Source organism: Protopterus annectens, chromosome 11.part0 (assembly GCF_019279795.1).
Source record: "Protopterus annectens isolate FY-2018-M chromosome 11.part0, PAN1.0, whole genome shotgun sequence".
NCBI lineage: Eukaryota > Metazoa > Chordata > Ceratodontiformes > Protopteridae > Protopterus > Protopterus annectens.
This window is the reverse complement of record NC_056745.1, coordinates 525,416,237-525,436,171: the sequence shown is the minus strand read 5'-3', so window position 1 is coordinate 525,436,171 and position 19,935 is coordinate 525,416,237. Positions and strand designations below refer to the sequence as shown.

Here is a 19,935-nt window from a genome sequence, read left to right as displayed (position 1 = left end):
GTGCTAACTGCCAAATAATCCTCTCTACTAACTGCCTGCTGACAGGATAACCACTGCTTCATTGTTGGATGGTATTGTTGGAATAGGAAGTTGCCTAAATACACAATGTTAAGTTGTCAATCTCGCCTTCATTCTTGCTTGATGGGTTCGGAGCCGATCCTCGGCTCCGACTCGGCACTTGCTAAGCTCGAGAGTCACTTTTACCAGCTCGAGGCAGCCCCATATCCCATGATGCAAGGCGGTAAGTACCCAGATCTCGCTTTGCGCCGCTGATGAGGTCCTCCTTTTACCAGCTCCTGGTAAGTGATTTGCTACTTTGCTATTTTAGCCCCTTTTAACAAAAAAAACCTTAATTGTTAGTTTTATATCAGTTTTAAACCTTTTCTGACAGAAAATTCTCTGTCTCTTCTTACTTTTTTAGTCAGACTTTCACCCATCCCACCCCCCCCCCCCCTGTTAGGGTGTGTGTGTGTGTTTACTAGTTATACCTTTTGGTATATTTAATTTAATTTCTTTGACTGGTGTGTGTGTCTGTGTTTTACACCATGTCTAAAGAAAGGGTCTCAGGCTTTAAGAAGTGTGACTCGTGCTGTCAGAAAATGTCTCTGACAGACGGTCACACTTCTTGCCTGTACTGTCTGGGGCCTCTTCACCTGCAGGACTCCTGTGCTATATGTCATTCTTTCAGCCAGAGAGTCCTGCAGGAAAGAAGAAATAAGCTGATTTTGAGGGGCCTTCTTAAGCCGGAGGGCTCTCCGGCTAAGTCGGCTCCATCCAAGACTTCTAAGTCTTCCGAGGCCCAGGCTTCTGTGTCCAAGCCTGCGGCCTCAGCTCCGACTCATTCAGAGTCGAGATCGGCTCAGGCTGGAGCCGATTCTGGGTTAACTAAACCTTCGCACCGATGGCTATTGGTGCCGATTCTGGTTCGACCACTTCGGTGTCGGCTCCGATCGGTTCCGGCCACCATGTGGCTCAGGCATCGGTGTCAGCTCCGAACGGCTCCGACACCGCTACTTTTGTGGCTGTATCGGCCCCGGCTGGAGCCGATGCATCAGCTACCTGTCGGCTCCGATAAGTTGTCGGCTCCGACAGGTTCAATAGTTTCATCGGTTCCGATGGCTCCTTCGAGGAAGAGGTCTAGGTCTCCTTCCTTGAGCCGATACTTCGGCTCCGGCTTCACCTCTCCTCTCGAACGGAGCCATCGGAGCCGATCTTCAAGGTCATCCAGGCTTTCTGACCATGATTTAGAGAGAGTGGTCAGTAGATTACTTAAGTCACAGGCACTGGCCCAAATGTTACATAGTCCGTCTCAACAGATGGCTATTGGTCCACACCCCATTGCAGTTCCTCCTTCAACTCTACCCCAGAGCTTGGAGTTGGAGTCTTCGGGAATGGTTACTGCTACGGCTGAGGGACAGATACCCCCTTCTGTTCCTTCAGCCTCTACTCTTATCTCCTCTTCGAGACCTTCCTTAGAGGGATTCGGTGGCTGGGCTTCCATGGTCTCCTCTGAGGGGGTGAGTGGCATCGGACCCTTGTCCGAGCCCGCTCTTCCCCTTGGAGCCTCGGCCTTGGTGAGCTCTGCTCCAACATCTGCCTTGGAGACTTCCCTTTCGGTGGTCCCTGGAGTTCCTAGCTCTTCGGAACGGGTTCTCTCGGACCTTCCTGGGAGGGGAGCATTCGAGGTGATGAAGAGTGTGCTGGCCACGGGTATCAGCCAGCAGTCTGTTCCCTTAGCTCCTCCCTCTATAGTGCCTGTTGACATCTCTGCCACTTCTCTTGCTGCAGGACCCAGAGATCCTCCGCCTCAGGTTTGGCCATTGGGAATATCCCCTCTTCCGAGGATTCTCCTGATGTTTCGGGAGATCCTCCTAGGAAGAGGACCTGTAAGAGGAAACATGTAGACTCCCGAGTCTATCACTTCAGATACTGACTTAGATGAGTCAGAGGGATCCCCAAGATCCCCTCTGAGGATGTCTCCTTCTCAGACATCCTAGAACTCCTTAGACAGAGGGAAACTGGCCCACCAATAATCCCTCTGAGGATGAGTCAGTATACCTAGAGGCGTTTGGATCTCGGCCCTCCACCTCCTGGGTGTCTCTGCCTTCGACCCCTTATGCAGGTTATTGCCCGAAAGGCGGGCTGCTCCTGACTCTGTAGAGCCAGTCCCTAGGAGGCCTTCAAAATTTATTACTGCCCCGTGTGATAAGCAATTCCTCACTAAGGGTGTCCCCGCTGATGCCATGGTGGTGGCTGCTGCCACCAAGAAGGAACTTGCAGATCCTTCCGCACTGGCCCATCCACCTAATAAGGACTCTAGGACCATGGATAGGTACTGTAAGCGGATGTTTTCCTCAGCGACCTTTGCTATGCGTTCGCTGAATTACCTATGTCACTTCACCAGACTCCAAAGGGATATCCTTAAGGAGCTAGGTGATGTTGTACAGGATCCTACAGCTGCAGGGGCTCAGGAAAAATAGCTTCGCAGCTAGGAACCCTTAATTCCATTGCAAACTCCTCCATGCGGCTAATATCATATGCTGCTGATGGAGTAGTAGGCCGCAGGTACAGGTGTGGCTCTTAGACGCCAAGCCTGGATGCGGCTATGTGACTTTGCAGATCCCTTTAAGGTGTCCTTCACAAATTCTCCCTTTGATGGGTCAGCTTTGTTTGGCCCTCAAGTGAAGGAAACTTTGACCAGGTGTGAGCAGGACGGCAAGACTCTTTCTGCCGTAGGAGTCCGTTTTTCCACCCCTTCTAGACCTTACCCCAAAGGACAGAAAGGTGGCAAAATGTGGTTCCAAATCCCAAGGAGTCACGCCGGATTCACGTGGTCAGTTTACCCCTAGAGGCAGAGGGGGTAACAACAACAGACGCTCTAGAGGCAGAGGGGTCCAAAACCAGGGAAACAGAGAGCCTCTCTGACAAGTCCTTTCAGCATCCCGTGAGATGTTGCCTGGCTGTCCCTCCTTGGAGGCAGTCGGGGGAAGATTATCACTGTACCCAGAAGCCTGGCACTCCCTCACTCAAGACAGATGGGTACAGTCAATCATATCCAAGGGTTACATAATTCCTTTCGGGAAAGTCCTTTCTACCCTCAAATTCCCTTCCAGATGTACCACCCGGTCTAAGGGAAATTGCAGAGTTAGAAGTCTCAAAACTACTGCAAAAGAGCCATTCAGCCAGTTACAACAGACCATTCAGAGCCCGGAATCTACTCAAGGTTCTTTTTGGTCCCCAAAAGACGGGAGACTGGAGACCAATATTGATCTCAGCAGACTCAACAAGTCTGTGAGGAAGACAAGATTCCGAATGGTCACTCTTCAGTCAATTCTGCCCTTCTTACAGAAGGACAACTGGATGTGCTCAATAGATCTTCAGGATGCGTACTATCACATCAAAATTCACAGACGCTCCAGGAGATTTCTCCGCCGGCTGGGGTCCAGTCATTTCCAGTTCAGAGCCCTGCCCTTGGTCTCACTACAGCCCCCAGAGTGTTCACCAAATGCATGGCAGTGGTCACGGCTCACCTGAGACGTCAAGGATTCCAGGTGTTTCCGTATCTCGACGACTGGCTCTTTTCAGCCACCACCAGGCATCAGCTTATTCAAGCCAGGGATTACACAATAAAGCTTTGTACTCTTTTGGGCATCTCGATCAACTTCAAAAGTCATCCTTATCGCCTGCCAGTCTATTACTTTCATAGGCACAAACTTAAACACTGTTCGATGTCAGCTACCCTTACAGATCAAAGAGTTTCAGACATTCAAAGTCATGTCAGGATCATTCTAGCCAACAAGAAAGTACAGGCCAGAATGGTTCTAAAGGTATTAGGCCTCATGGCTGCGGCCATTACTCTTCTTCCCCTGGCTCGCTTCTACATGCGCCTTCTTCAGTGGATGCTGTTCACACAGTGGTCGTACCAACAACTTCCGATGCGTCACCAGATTCTGGTGACACAGACTTGCAAAGATCATCTTGCTTGGTGGATCACATCTCCCCAGGTTCACCAAGGCAGACACTTTGTACCCCCATCCCCGGTAGCCACTGTCACCACGGATGCCTCCCTGATCGGGTGGGGGGGTCATTATCAGGGCTGGATGGTTCATGGGACGTGGCAGCCATTCGAGTACCACCTGCACATAAATGTCCTGGAGATGAGAGCAGTGCTTTTAACGTTGCAAGCCCTCAACGACTTTCTTCCCGTAGGGACAATTGCAGTCCACACAGACAACATGTCTGTAGTTTGGTATATCAACAAACAGGGTGGAACCAAGTCCTACCCCTTGTGTCGAGAAGCGCTCAGACTATGGCAATGGGCAATCTCCTCTCATCGGTTTCTGGTAGCAACGCATATCCCTGGGAAAACCAACATTGTAGAGGACAGATTGAGCAGAGCTATTCTCATGCCTCACGAGTGGTCTCTCAAGCAATCTATAGCGGAAGAGATTTTTCTGGAATGGGGTCGCCCATGTTGCGATCTTTTGCTACTCCCCAAAACAGCAAATGCCCAGACTTCTTCTCTCTTCCTCTTCCAGGCCATCCCCCCAGAGACGCTCTGACCCAGGATTGGCCCCAGGGACTTCTTTATGCCTTTCCTCCATTTCCTCTGATCCCTCAAGTTATCCAGAAAGCAACCGTTTTGAGAGCCAAATTGATTCTCATTGCTCCTTACTGGCCTCGACAAGTTTGGTTCCCTGCCTCCATCGTCACCTTTTGGTGCAGCCGTGGCATCTGGACCCAGTGCTAGATCTTCTGATTCACCAATCCGGTCAGCTGCACCGGTCTATCCCTTCTCTCAACCTCACAGCATGGTTGCTCCACTTCCTTCCTTAGCCAGGCTTCCTTTGATCTCTAACCCTGTTAGAGACATCATAGTAGCTTCTTTAAAATCCTCTACCAGGAGGATTTATGCAAGCAAATGGAAATGTTTCTCTTATTGGGCTAATGCCAAGAATATTGATCCTTTCACTGCCCCTGTTCAGGCAGTCCTGGACTTCTTAGCAGAGATTTTTCATGCAGGCTCCTCTTCTTCCACAGTCAGAGTTCAATTGGCTGCTATCTCAACTTTCATGTCGGGATCGCAGATCACAATATCATGTCCCATAGGCTTTGTAAAGCCTTCTTGAAAGGAATTTTCCTGCTAAAGCCTCCAATCAGGAATCCTCCTCCTCAATGGGATCTAAATTTAGTGCTGACATCCTTGATTCTTCCCCTTCGAGCCAGCTGTTTCCTGCTCTCTAAAATTTCTTTCTTGGAAAACTTTATTCCTAGTAGCTATTACATCGGCCAGGAGGGTGTCTGAACTTCAAGCTCTTCGGTTCGACCCCTACTTGGTCTTTCACAAGGACAGAGTATCATTGAGAACTAATCTGACCTTTTGCCTAAGGTCTCCTCAAAGGCTAATTTGAATCAATCCATTGAACTCCTGTATTTTTTCCAAACTATTCAAACAGATCGAACAAAAATTACATTATCTTGATGTCCACCGCCAACTCAGATATTATTTGGACAGAACTAAACAATTCAGGAAATCCGATCAACTCTTTGTTTCCTATGCAGATAACAGGAAAGGCCTTCCTGTTTCTAAAGTGACCTTATCTAGATGGCTGTCTTCTGTCATCTCTGAAATTTATCTGCTCAGGGGAAAACAGCTGTGCTCAAAACCTAAAGCACATTCAACTAGGAGCTTAGCTACTTCTACAGCCTTCAAGCTAGACTTCCTTTAGACACTATTTGTGCAGCGCCACTTGGGCCACTCCTCATACTTTTGTTTCCCATTACAAATTGGACTTGGCCTCCAGGGACAGAGCCAGTTTTGGCTCTACAGTCCTCAAGAGTCTGTTCCATTGAGCCACCCAGGATAGAGGTGCTAGGGACGGTCCCATCAAGCAAGAATGAAGGCGAGATTGACAACTTAACATTAAGAAGTTATGTACCTACCATAACGCTCCATGTTAGTTGTCTTCTCACTTCTTTCTTGCGACCTCCCTCCTTCCCCCAGGCCTGGACAGACCTTTCTACAAGAGATTGTTATGCTGAAGACCATTCAGAACTGGTCCTTCCTGTAGGCTTTCTTTCTTTCTTTCTTCCTTTGGGAAGTATTTATGCTTGGTGCTATTGCCCTTTGTCATCAAACGAGATCTGGGTACTTACCGCCTTGCATCATGGGATATGGGGCTGCCTCGAGCTGGTAAAAGTGACTCTCGAGCTTAGCAAGTGCCGAGTCGGAGCCGAGGATCGGCTCCGAACCCATCAAGCAAGAAAGAAGGCGAGAGAAGACAACTAACATGGAACGTTATGGTAGGTACATAACTTCTTATTTCTGGTCATCAGACATTCAAAAAATGTCTACGGTTTCAGGTGTGACATATTTAGTCTTTGTTTTCAGTCCTTACATTTGGACTCTTCATATACCCAAGTATTTTCACAGTGTGTTTCACCTCTCTCTACTTTCCTAGGAACCAAAACGATTACATTTGTTTTATCTAGCTTCCAGTTTGTTAGTGGAACATATTTTACAGCTGTTTGCAGACCATTTGTCTTTAGTGATTAATTACTTCAGCCATCAGAAATTGCACCAAAATCATGTCAGCCTAGTGGCCAAGCAGATGCTACATATTCTGGGAGCAGTTCTACATTTCACAACCTCTAAGATTTTTCTACCCGTCGACAACCATCTGATATAATTATGTGACTTAAATGTCAAAATTCTTTTCAGCTTCAGCAGAACAGTCTCCGTGGCTCTGGAGTTTATTAATGTCTTCATGTAGCCTTGTGATGCCACATGTAAGAGTACATATTAAGAGAGTTCATTGCCTATTAAAAAAAAAAAAAACTTTGGAAGCAAGCTACAGATTATATGGGACAAAAGAGAATAATTTTATATTTAACAACAAAAGAATTTGTGTGCATTGTTAGAGGCACAGTGACACAGTTTGTCACACAGAATGCTTGTTTCCAGCTCTGCACCTACTCATTTAATAACTTTGGATTAATTGTATGATGACTGTCCACTCTAGCACCAGCCCAGTTTATGATGATAGATTCATCATATAATCCCTCAGAAGTTCTCCTTGGGATTCCCTCAAGACTGAGGGTACTTAGTGACAAAGTGAGCATCTCTTCTTATCAGTCTACACGAGATGACAGTGCTGCTGTTGACACTGAAAGCTTTCAAAACAAATATCTCTGCAGGGATATTTTATGTGAATACAAACTGTGCAACAGTAATGTGTTATCTAAACAATCAAGGGGAATCACTGTATAGCCTTTGTGTATATATGCATGGAAGTGGCCAAAAAGTAAAGAATAAATCTTCAAATAGTTTACCTTCCAGGGAAGGACACAATCTAAGAAATTCACTGAGCAAGTACATGTCCTTTGGATTTGGATGGCAGCTAGACAGACATATTCCAAACAATATTAGTCTTGTGGGATATAACTGCTATAGGGGGCAGTGCTTAGACTCAGAAGTGCTGTTTCCTTTTCCACTATCCAAAAACCTGCAGGGCAAATGTGCTGTCCTTACTTTGGGCTGTATCTTCTTTATGCCCCATCCTCTAAATCAGAAAGTGTTCAAGGCAATGCCATATCAAACACATTTGGATCTAACTGCATGCACTTGAGCCACTGTGGCATAACATACCTTAATTGTACAGTTAGCCTGAAATCCTTGTTGTATGCCCAGCTTTACTGAAACTCACTGTAGGAGCAATAATGCTTGGTATTGCATCGCAGCCTCATGTTTCTCAACCTGTATGAATGGATGATTTGCTTTTGATTCATGCAAGACTCCTTGTTTTCACCTATCCCAACATTATTAAAGTAAGCTTGAAGGCCTTCAGTAGGGAAACCATATATTTGTAAGTGGAAATGTAGTATTCGGGCAGGTAATGTTGTTATTGTGCTGTGGGGGCGCTATGGGGAATTAACAACATGTAGTGTTGGTTCTGTATTCTCTGGTGTCTCGTTGGTTCCGATGTATGTATGGCTATGGAGTGGTGAATATGTAACATGGGTGCGCACCTGGAGGTTCTGAATAAAGAAAGGCCTTACAACTCCAGAACCGTGTGGTCTCCTTATTTACCAGGATATAACATATTGGCGACGAGGATGGGATGCCTCAGTCCGTTAAGAGTGAAAACGGCGGGGTGCAGTTAATGTCGGACGACGAAGAGACTGGGGCTGCCGGAGTTATGTCTGTTTCCATGTTAGGGTCGCTGGTTGCATACGACTGTCAGACACAGACCTGGGAGGAGTATTGTGAAGTGTTGGAACATTTTTTTGAAGCAAACCAGATAATGGATGCGGGCGGAAGCGAGCCATATTGCTGAGCTCGGTGGGCAGCAAGACGCACAGTCTGATGAGGAACTTATTGAGTCCTGATAAACCAGGGGATAAATCGCTCACGGAGTTGACGAGCTTGCTTCAGTCACATTATAACCCAAGCCGAGTGAAATAGTCCAAAGGTTCAAGTTAAATTCAAGGACTAGACTAGCCAATGAAACGGTAACGGAGTATGTTGTGCTGAGGGAGCTGGCGCAACACTGTAATTATGGTGACAGACTGACAGAAATGCTACGTGATAGGCTCGTATGTGGCATTGCAGATGACCGCATACAACGCAGATTATTAGCGGAGCCTGAGTTGTCGTTTGAAAAGGCCTTGAAGTTGGCACAGGCCATCGAGACAGCGAATAAAGACATTCGTGATTTACAACCAAAAGCAATCGAAGGGGTTGGGAGCAGGAGTGCTACCCCACTGCCAGTGCATAAAGTGGTCATGGAGCATAAATCACAAGGGAAGTCTGGTCAGTATGCCTGTTACAGGTGTGGCGGTGAACATTTGTCACGGAACTGTCGTTTCTTAAATGAAAAATGTCATGCTTGCGGAAAAAAGGGCCATGTGAAGAAGATGTGCAGGTCAACGCCCTCTAGGGACCAGCAGAGAAAGGGGGAGGAAAAGAGCAGCATAACGGACAGGAAGGGAAACTGGAAAATAAAACAGCAGTATGCACACCATATGCATGAAGGTACAGATCAACAAACCAGGGAAGTAGAGGAAGTGTTTACTATGTTTAACATGAAAGAGGCAAGGTTGGTAAGAGTCGATCCCATTACAACCCAGTTGGACTTAAATGGTAAAATGGTGCAGTTTGAAGTGGATACTGGATGTAGTGTGACAGTGCTGTCAAAGGCTGAGTATGGGAAGTTATGGCTAAAAGAAGCTCAGGAGCTGCAGGACTGTTCAGTGACTTTGAAAACATATACAGGTGAAACAGTTCCCACACTGGGGATGGCAAAAGTAACTGTAACACATAAAGACAAAGTCAAACAGTTGCCAGTCATGGTGGTGGCAGGTAATGGACCAAACCTGTTAGGCCGGGCGGACCAAAAGGAGCTGGAAATGGGCTGTCTACAACTCCATAAAGTAGAACAGCAGATGCTGACATTGCAAGAGGTGCTGGAGAACAATGAAGAAGTGTTCAAAGAGGAACTGGGTACCTGGAGGGGTCCACCAGCAAAGATACACGTCAAAGAAAATGCAACGCCAAGATTTTACAAACCCAGACCCGCATATGCAATGAAGAAGAAAGTGGAGACTGAGTTAGAGCGACTCACCAAGCAAGGTATAATTGAACCAGTAAAGTTTTGAATGGCGGCACCCATTGTGCCAGTATTAAAGCCAGATAATACTGTACGCATATGTGGGGACTACAAGCTAACAGTGAACCAAGTTTCGAAGCTGGAGCAGTATCCAATACCAACGGTGGAGGATGTGTTTGAAAAGCTGTCGGAGGTGAAAGGTTCAGCAAACTGGACCTCAGTCATGCATATCAACAAGTTGTGCTGGAGGAAGGGTCAAAGCCATATGTCACCCTTAACACACACAAAGGTTTGTTCCAAGTAAATCGTTTACCCTTTGGTGTTTCCTCTAGTCCAGCTATTTTCCAGAGAATAATGGAGGGACTGGTGTCAGGAATTCAAGGTGGCTGTGTATTTGGACGACATCCTGTTGACGGGTAGGAACAATCGAGCATCTGGAGACTCTGAACGAGGTGCTGAGGCGACCAAGTAGAGACTGGTCTGCGGGTGAAGTGGAGTAAATGTGCTTTCATGGAAAAGGAAGCCGAGTTCCTGGGTTACAAGGTGGATGCATCGGGCCTACACCCTCTGCCAAACAAGGTAAAAGCCATCCAACAGGCACCTGCACCCACAAATGTTACAGAGCTGAAGGCCTACTTAGGCTTACTTAACTATTATAACAGGTTCCTACCAAATCTGTCAACGCTGTTAGCTCCTTTACATACACTATTAAGGAAGGAGACCCTGGACGGCAGGAGGAACAGGACAGAGCGTTTGAGCAGTCCAAGAAACTAATGCAGTCCTCAGAGGTTTTGGTGCACTACGATAGTCATAAGGACTTAATTCTGTCATGTGATGCCTCACCTTATGGGTTAGGGGCCGTGTTGGCACACCGTATGCCAGATGGACAAGAAAGACCCATCGGGTTCATGTCACGAACCTTGACACCAGCGGAGTCCAACTATTCCCAGCTAGACAAAGAGGGTTTGGCTGTAATTTTTGGAATTAAGCGGTTCCACAAATACCTCTATGGCAGGAAGTTTACTGTTTGCACCAATCATAAGCCCTTGTTGTTACTGTTCAACGAGATGAAGGCCGTGCCTCAGATGGTTTCTCCCCGCATTCAGAGATGGGCTGTAACATTGAGAGCTTATGAATATGAGATTGTTTATAAGCCCGAAACACCATAGCAATGCGGATGCGCTGAGCCGCCTGCGCTACAGGGCCTCTTCAGAGAGGAAACGGAGGACCGAGTGTTGATGATGGAGGACATCACGTTGGTGTCAGCGAGGAACTGAGCGAATGGACAAGAAAAGACCCGGTGTTGGCTCGAGTAGTTTCAGTGGGTCCAGCAAGGCTGGACAACACAACAACCTGATCCAGTTTTCCGCCTCATGATGTGAGGAAAACAGAGCTGAGTGTGCAAGATGGATGCGTGTTGTGGGGGCACGAGTGATAATTCCGCCCCAGGAAGACGTGCACTTTACAACAGCTGCACCAGGGTCATGTGGGCATCACCCGAATGAAGGCCTTAGCAAGTTATTTCTGGTGGCCAAAGTTGGACCACGACATTGAAGTCGCTGTGAAAGAGTGTAACATCTGTCAGCAACATCGCAACTTACGTGGCGGCACCACTACACCCATGGGAGTGGCCGAGTAGTCCTTGGCAGAGAATTCATATAGACTATGCAGGGCCTTTTATGGGGGCAATGTTTTTGATAATAATGGATGCTCATTCTAAATGGATGGATGCCTATCCAGTTAAAACAACCACTTCTACCACGACCATTGAATGCCTGAGGAAGAGTTTCAGTAGTCAAGGACTACCCGAGACTATTGTATCAGATAATGCTTCATGTTTCATGAGTGGAGAGTTCAAGGGTTTTCTGAAAAAAAATGGCATCGACACGCCACATCAGCACCATACCATGCGGCTTCAAATGGCTGTGCTGAAAGGGCTGTCCAGACCTTTAAAGCAATGATGATAAAGGCCGGAGACGGAAGTATGGCAGCAAAAGTGTCAAGGGTGTTATTCAGCTACCGATTACACCCCAGTCTACCACCGGATTGTCACCTGCCGAGATGTTGCAAGGACGGAGATTAAGGTCAACATTGGATCTGGTGCATCCAAACATCCGAGCTAAGGTAGAGAGGACACAATGGCGGCAAAAAGAACATCAGGATCGACGGAGAGGAAGAAGTTTCTTGGTGGGAGATGCAGTGATGACTGGAAACTTCAGCTATGGACCTAAATGGATTCCAGGGTTCATTGTAAAGAGTACTGGTCCACTGTCGTACCAGGTGAGGTTGAATGGAGGTTTTGTGGTCAGGAGACATGTGGACCAGATTCTGCGGAGCAAGGAGAAGGACTTTATGGAACTGCAAGCCCCGGAAATACCGTTAGTTTCAGAAGAAGGGCTCGCAGCGGCAGGAGGATCTCCGATCTTGGGGGCCGAGGAAGACCACCGGGACTTGGAAGGAGAGGTTCCCGAGGACCAAACCTTTCCAGGGATGGACACACCGGTACCAGAGGTGGTAACTGTGACACCGGAGTCACCTAGGGTGGTACCATTGCGCCATTCTAAGCGTACACTGGTTAAACCTAGTTACTTGAAGGACTATCAGTGTTAAAAGTGTATGTATAGGTTAGAAGAACAACATCACTTGCTTGTATGGTAACCGTTTAATAACTTGCCGGTTATTTAGAAATTAAGTGACTGGAAGGATTGTTTTTTGACTTGCTCCCTCGTTTCTCTTATGTCAGGAGGTGTATGTCAATAGCTTAAGAGGGGAGGAATGTAGTATTCGGGCAGGTAATGTTGTTATTGTGCAGTGGGGGCGCTATGGGGAATTAACAACATGTAGTGTTGGTTCTGTATTCTCTGGTGTCTCGTTGGTTCCGATGTATGTATGGCTATGGAGTGCTGAATATGTAACATGGGTGCGCACCTGGAGGTTCTGAATAAAGAAAGGCCTTACAACTCCAGAACCGTGTGGTCTCCTTATTTACCAGGATATAACAGGAAACGATTTCCCTTTTGGACTCGGGCATACTCTTGACCTTTTCATTTGTTATTTTTTCAAACTTTTAGACTATGTTGCCAATGTGAGTCAGTATTGTCATATTTACTAGTAAAAGTTTCTCTATTATTTCTTCTTGATACTTTTGTTTGCATAGGTTTATGCCAATTGCAAGATAAAATACTTTCTTAAAGGGTTTTTACATCTAAGGATTAATTTGCATCCATGTGGAACAGCCTGAAACATGAATATCATATTGCAAAACAGATTTTTAATTTAATGTGCTCCTTTGCTATCTGTTTTCATGGATCCTTTTCAGCCACAACTTAGGCCTCAAAGGCAATGGTAAAACTAATGTATGAAGACAGCAGTTTACAGCAACCACTTAATTAGTATATTTTTGAAATATGGTGTACATGTAAAATACTCACAGAGGAGTAGAAAGAACATGCAAACTCTAAATAGACAGTGACTGGAGGTCAGGACTGAAACCCCAGACCCTGGAACTGTGAAGCAGAGACCAGTATTCAATGGGCTACTCTAAGCTGATGGGTAACTAAACTACTTTTACTGCTTTTTGCTATACTAAATATAAGAAAACCCTTTAAGGAATTGTTAGAATCTACTCCAATGGCTGTTTTCATTTGTGCTTCATATTTTAGAAATGTATGTATGCAACACTTTCTAGAAACCGCACTGTGTGCAACTGTGCATACATTTTGTAAACAATATAAGCTAGGTGTCTACTGCAGAGGCAAGGCAGGCACTGGCACAGCTGTGTTATAGGGGTCAAGTAACTGTTCACTGCTCTTGACTGCCTTGTGATTTATTTTGGGTTATCCCCAGAAGTTAGTAATTACTACTCACATGACTGTCTCTAATTAAGATTATATTGTTGTTTGAGGTAGTCACCTTATTGAATAGGATTTTGAGAACAGACATAACTAGTTAATAATAAAAACCAACTGCCAATCATTAGTGGACCGGAGTTCCGCTGTGGCGACCCCTAACAGGGAAAAGTCAAAGACAAACAACAACACAACTAGTTAATAAACACTTTTACTTCTTCTTCCACCAGCTAGAGTTCCATTTAGATTCAGGATATCATCTCTCTTCCAGTCTTTTATAGCTTGCAGAGCTATGAATATAGTTGTTTGTGTTTGTATTTGTAGTGTCTCAATTAATAAATTAACTTGTTTTATTTATTGTAAGTATCAGTATCAGTACTAAGATAAAGGCTTTCTCAAACAGGAAAACTGAAATGAGAGACTGTTAGTGCAAGTTTTATAGATGGAGCATAAAACCCATGCCACTGACATGAGGCATGGCGTGGTAGATATTACTGTTTAAGAAAGATGGTGAAGATTCATTGTGTTTCACAAGATCAGTAAGCCAAATAAAAAAATAGTGATGACTAATCAAGTGATATGGGAATATTACATGCCTATACTTTCTCAGCCAGGTATGTTATACATATATCTGTGCTAGTGCTAAAATCTGATCCATATATGAAATACAAGGTGTTGTAGGAAGCCATGGAGGAAGTGAGACTCAGATAAGATCCTGTGCTGTTGTGTATTTTTCAGGCTTAGTATCTTGAATCTTATTTTTTACAGAAAGACTCAGTAATACATTGTTGAATTCAACACACAAAACTGATAAATATTTTTGTTGTTTTATTGTATTCCATGAGAGTACTTTCAGTGGCTAACATCTGTCAGACGAAAGTTTTGGACGCCATTAAAGTTTAAGGGTGGGAACTGTTAAGTTATTTTTGACTATTTTCTTCTATTCTTGGCACCTATTCACACTACTCTACACTACACCACACTCATTTACAAGCTTTTCTTATACTGCTTCTTAGTGTGTTTTTTCTTTTTGTAAACCACCGAGCCTTTTCCTCCTTTAGCTCATTTCCTCCCCTTCTTTTCACAGTATTCAAGGGCACTAGGGTTGAGGAAAAGATGATCCTATAGGTAATATCCTGGAGGGGGTTCAGAGGTTTTGGTCCATTACACCTCCCTCTGATAGTTTAATTTGTGTATTAACTGGAGAGGGTCCTGCAAAACCATTCACAATCTGCAGCATGCTTTTGCATGTGCTCATCATAGCTACAATGCTTATGTGCTGCATGGAAGAGGCAAGCATCCAGCATGCATTGGGTGTCAGCATAACAGTACTCTAAGCTACCATCTTGTCTTCAGGGTGGGTGAACAAGCTCTTGCTGCTATCTCCTAATCTCACCAGCTGGCTCCTCCAACACTCAGGGTGTTAGTTGCTTCTAGGCTAGCCAGGCCACAGTCATGGCTTTATGATTATGTTAAATGGAGCTGGCATGCACTTTTTTATTCATTGTATAGTATTCTAGTGGGCATGTCTGTCAACTTAAAACTCTGTTTCATAGTGTACCTATATTTTACTCGAAAATTAGAGACCCCAGCTTAATGCAGTAGAACCTTAATTTGATTAAGTAAATGCATTGCATTTATTCTTATGATCAGTGGAGCCAATTCATAGGTTCATAGGTAGGTACTAGGCTATTGACCCTAGGGCCTATATAAGCCTAGCCAAAAAGGTACCCTGGCTTTCGCCATCCAAGAAAATTATTTTCCTGTGCCACTGTCGAGCAGAACCCCAGAAGTGATTCCAGAGGAGAATTTCCTATTTCCCATCCAATTATCAAGTTTTTCTTGAATAGTGCTAATGAGGAGCTGTGCTTGATATAGCTAGGTAGTTTGTTCCAGAGTATGGGGAGTCTCTGGGACAGGAATCTATCCCTCCAGCATGTTCTGTTTATTGTGGTGATCAGGTTTAGATCCCTAGAGCGTGTATCTCAGAGGGATTGGGATTTCTTTAAGTGGAGCATGTCCATCAGCTCTGGGTTTGACATAGCTTTGTATGTTAGGCAGAGATCGCCTCTGAGTAGGTGATATGCGACGGAGTAAAGCTGCAGTTTTTTGAGACGGTCTGCATAGGGCATCTGTTTGAGGCCGGTAATCATCTTTGTGAGGTATTTGTGTGGCCTTTCCAGTTGTTGTAGATGTCTTGTGAGGTACATAACAAAAGGGGCGTTATACTCTATAATGGTTCTAATGAGTGACGAGTAGAGGGGAACAATGACCTCTTTTTTTTTTCTGGATGAGAAACCTTTTGTGATGAGGTGTGCCATGTAGAAGGATTTCCTGACTACTGTGGCGATGTGATTATCAAAGGAGAGACTACTGTCCACCTGTGTCCCAAGGTCTCTTATCACACTTTCAGTGTTAAGTAGACTACCACCTATGTGGTAGTTCATGGGTACAGAGTTTTGGGGATGACAGTGCACTTTCTGGCATTGAGCTTGAGGCCATGGCTTTGACACCAGGCATCTGTCTCAGTGAGGCCCTTTTGTAGGATGTCCACATCATTAGGAATTTCGATTATGGCTCCTAGTTTGCAGTCATCTGTGAACTTTGTCAGCCAAAGACCTTCTGTGTTAGTCTATACTTCAGAGAAGTAGATACCAAACAGGAGAGGACCCAGGACTGAACCCTGTGGTACTCCAGTTGTCACTGGTCTGAAGTCGGATTTGGAGTCTGCTACTTTCACAGTGTGGGTTCTGTCAGTGAGCCAATTGACAACCCATCTTGTGACATAGGGATTTATACCTAGTTTAGTGAGTTTATCTATAATTCCAGAGTGGGGGATGGTGTTAAAAGCCTTGGCGAGATCTAGATAGGCTGTGTGAACCACCTTATCCTCGTCTACAGCTTTAGTGACTGCTTCAAAGAAGTCTATCAGGTTTAGGAGACATGATCTGCCTTTTACAAACACAAACTGAGTAGGGTCCAGAGTTTGGAGATTACCAGTGTCTTTGTTATAAGTTCCATGATGATACATTCCATGGCCTTGCAGACCAGGCTCGTTAGGCTAATGGGGCGGTAGTTCCCGGGGTCTGTGGTGGCTCCCCCTATGTGGAGTGGGATAACCGTCGCTGTGCGCCATTCAGTGGCACAAAGCCTGAGGTAAGGCTATGATTGAACATGGTACTTAGGAGGGTGCCAGTTCGTTCTGTAGTTTAATTTATACTTTTTTGTTTATTGTATAATTCTTATGGTCAGTGGAGCTGATTTATACTTTTTTGTTCATTGTATAATGCTGTAGGGTTTATGTAGAACCTGCATATTTGTCACCTTAAACTCTGGTTTACAATGCACTCATGTTCTGCCCCAAAATTGGAGTTAACAGCTTACTGGACTAAACAGAAGGTTATTATTCAACTAAATACATTAACTGCTTCTTACTTTTTATTTTCTAAGCAAAGTCTGATCAGTTATCTGATGTCTGAATTCTTTTGAAAAACAGGAAAGAAGTTCTTATACACTGGTCAACCAAGAGAAGTTTACGATCATATAGAAGAATGTCATCCTTGGAGGCAGGCAACTCAGACAGAGAATGTAATCTCTGGTTAGTATGTACAACGTGATGTAAAAAGTTTTTTTTTTTGTCTTTCTATATCCAGTTTAATTTTTCTCTACTAGGTTGATCCCGTAGAATCTGTAGCTGTATTTTCAAGTGAACAGATTTGATTTTTATTAATTAATTCTAGGATACTACAAAACAATTATCAGAATGAAAAAAAAAGAAGAATCTAACTTAAACCACCAACTCTAAAGTTAATATATAGGCTTTATAAAGTGTCATCTAACAGGTCCATTCTTAGCCAAAAGGCTGACCCAGTTGTGGCTGATATAATTCATGCGGATATAAATGAGAGGAATGACCTGGGCAACCCTAACCCCCAAAATAGATCAAGAATGATGGAAAATTTGGCAGAATGGTATATACCCTTGTCATCATCACTGTCAGGTCTTTTATCAATCTAGTTAATAAAGTACATTATAAGGAAACTATACTTTAGCAAGCAAAAGTCTTGCAGAAACTTCCAGAGACAAATGGAAAAGAATGACCTTTTATTTAATTCTAAGAGAATCCAGTATGTGTCATCCTTGAATGAGGTGATTGATAAACCTTCCTGTTTCTTCTGGGATGGCTTACATTTCTCATACAAGGGAATCCACATAATGATTACATTTTTCCTGCCCCATAGTATCTTTATTTAAGCAGAGCCCCCTCTACTGGACATTCCAACATATCAAATGCAAACTGAAACTCAGACAGCATCAGTAATAGGAGTCTTGAAGAAATTCATATTTTTATAACTACTGAGACATGGTTTCAGAGTAATGAAAGCAGTCCATCTATACCGGGGTTTAAGTATCATGGCTTTAGGTTCTCATGTAACTGAACTGTGGGGGAGTATCTGTATTATTATCTCATGTCAGATCACCCATGACTCTAAAGTGGAGCATCTAGAGATACAAATCCCTGTTAACAAATCCAACTGTCACTTCATTGCTAGCTGTAAATCTCCATCAAAGCACCCACCACAACACATTCATTGAAATTACCTTAAAGCCATCAGAGGGGAGTAAATATCAAACCAGATACTTTCCTTCCAGGGTACTTCACTTACCCAAACACTGATTGACAGATTTACTCCTGGAAAAATGGATAGGCTCAGCATTTCTTAAACTAAGTTATTACTAATATGCTTAAACAAAAGTGGAACATTACCCACTAAAGACTTTAATTTCCTTGATGTGGTCCTTCCCAAATAAGCTCAAACCTGTACTCACTCTACAGCTCCTCACCTTTGGTTAAATCTGATCACTAATCAATCATCTTCTCCATCAGGGCAATTAGTACCATCCTACCTCAAAATGAGACCGTCATTAAGGACTTGTCCATGGCTAACATACTTCAGCTTGTAGAAAACACTGGCTAAATTCATAACAATCTCCTGCAAATGGACTCAACCAAAAGGGGTGCTGCATTCACTTCTAACTTTTACCAGTACCTAAGCATATTCAAAGAAAAATCAGTATCTGCCTGACCTAAATAAAATGGCAATTTCATGAAAAAAAATCTCACAGGTGGAACTTGTTAAAGATGGAAAATAATGGCAAGTTGTAAAAACTGCCCATCACCCTGCTTCAAGACTGCAATGCAATTTGCCAGTAATGAACTTTAGAGCACACTTTAGAAAATGTAAAATGTGTAACAGCCTATGATTGATACAGATACTAATGGAAGTTATAGATCTTTCTTCATTTATATCAGGGAGTTAAGTCATAATGTCCAACAATGCACTGAGCATCCATATCACACATTTTGTTTCCAAGGATATAGCTAGTATATTGGCATTAAAAGATCAGTGTTGACTTTACCCCCATTAAACCCCATCTTTGCCACCACTATCCATGAAGATTTAGTTTTCCTGAAATTACATTTTTAATGACTCTTTTTAAAGACTAAAAATAATACTTCCATGGACCCAGACAACATACTAGGCTGCATTCTCACTAGTGCCAAGTACGCACTTTTCAAGTTTCAAATGAAATTATTCACATAGTTCCTAGATCCTCATTCATTTGGCATTTTTCAGACATTCAAGCCAGTGTCCCAGAAGTGTGGTTGACTAAGTATGCTGAAAACTGCAAACCAGATGCCATTATCTGCTCATAAATTGATACTAAACAGTTGCAGCAAGTGCTGGAATCTGCACTGTAACAAACAGATGTATTCATCACTTTTCATTTCTTATAAACTGGTGTTTATTGTAGGAAGAACTCAGTAGGTGGAAGGTACGATAACTGATTACAGTAATGACAGATGGAAAAAGTATTCAAATAACTTTGAAAGTTTATCATAGCCCACTGTTCTTGTAATAGATCTCCTGTTTTTCTTGGTGTCGCAGGAATGAGCAGCTATAGTCACAGTCTAAAGATGAAGTACTTTCAATTTTTAGTGCTTGCTGGTCTCACCTTTGTGAGCAGCATCTTTCCTTCTGGTGAGCTGTTGCAATACAAGCAAACAGGTAACAATTCTCAGGTCTCATAGTAGAAAACTATTGAGAACAAAAAACAAGTAACGGTTCTCTCTCTGTCTCTCTCTCTCTCTCTGCTGAGCATACGCAATAAAGTGAAAACAGACAATTCTTTCATTCTTGGTTCCCACATTAGTAAGGTATTATAACGAAGTAAAACAGTAACAGTTCCCTCCTCTCAGCCATAAACAAGCTCTACAACAAAAGGAGGAAGCTACTACAAGATAGAGCAAAATCCTTGAAAGGTAAGACACCTTTGATCATTATAAGTAAAAAACTAAGAGCTCTCATAAAATCATCCAAGGCAAATTTTGAGAGAAAAATCGCCAAGGACTCTAAAGAGAATCATAAGGCCTTCTTTAGCTATGTTAGAAACCTAGGAGGAAACTCCCAGATATG

At 43.9% G+C, this 19,935-nt stretch overlaps 2 protein-coding genes across 7 annotated transcripts in view; one reads left to right on the top strand and one right to left on the bottom strand.

Annotated features, from left to right (window-relative positions):
* Positions 1–19,935, bottom strand: part of OTUD6B (OTU deubiquitinase 6B) — a 1,944,790-nt gene that overhangs the window by 1,631,600 nt on the left and 293,255 nt on the right. The gene's annotated exons all lie outside the window — the stretch shown is intronic.
* Positions 1–19,935, top strand: part of CCHR11.PART0H11orf97 (chromosome chr11.part0 C11orf97 homolog) — a 348,538-nt gene that overhangs the window by 54,445 nt on the left and 274,158 nt on the right. For 4 of the 5 annotated variants that reach the window (XM_044088037.1, XM_044088039.1, XM_044088036.1 and 1 more), the window contains one exon: positions 16,953–17,054. The exons of the other annotated variant lie outside the window; for it this stretch is intronic. In XM_044088037.1, the coding sequence (XP_043943972.1) occupies positions 16,953–17,054 (102 nt within the window). The remainder of the gene's footprint in view (positions 1–16,952; positions 17,055–19,935) is intronic. 5 annotated transcript variants of the gene reach the window in all.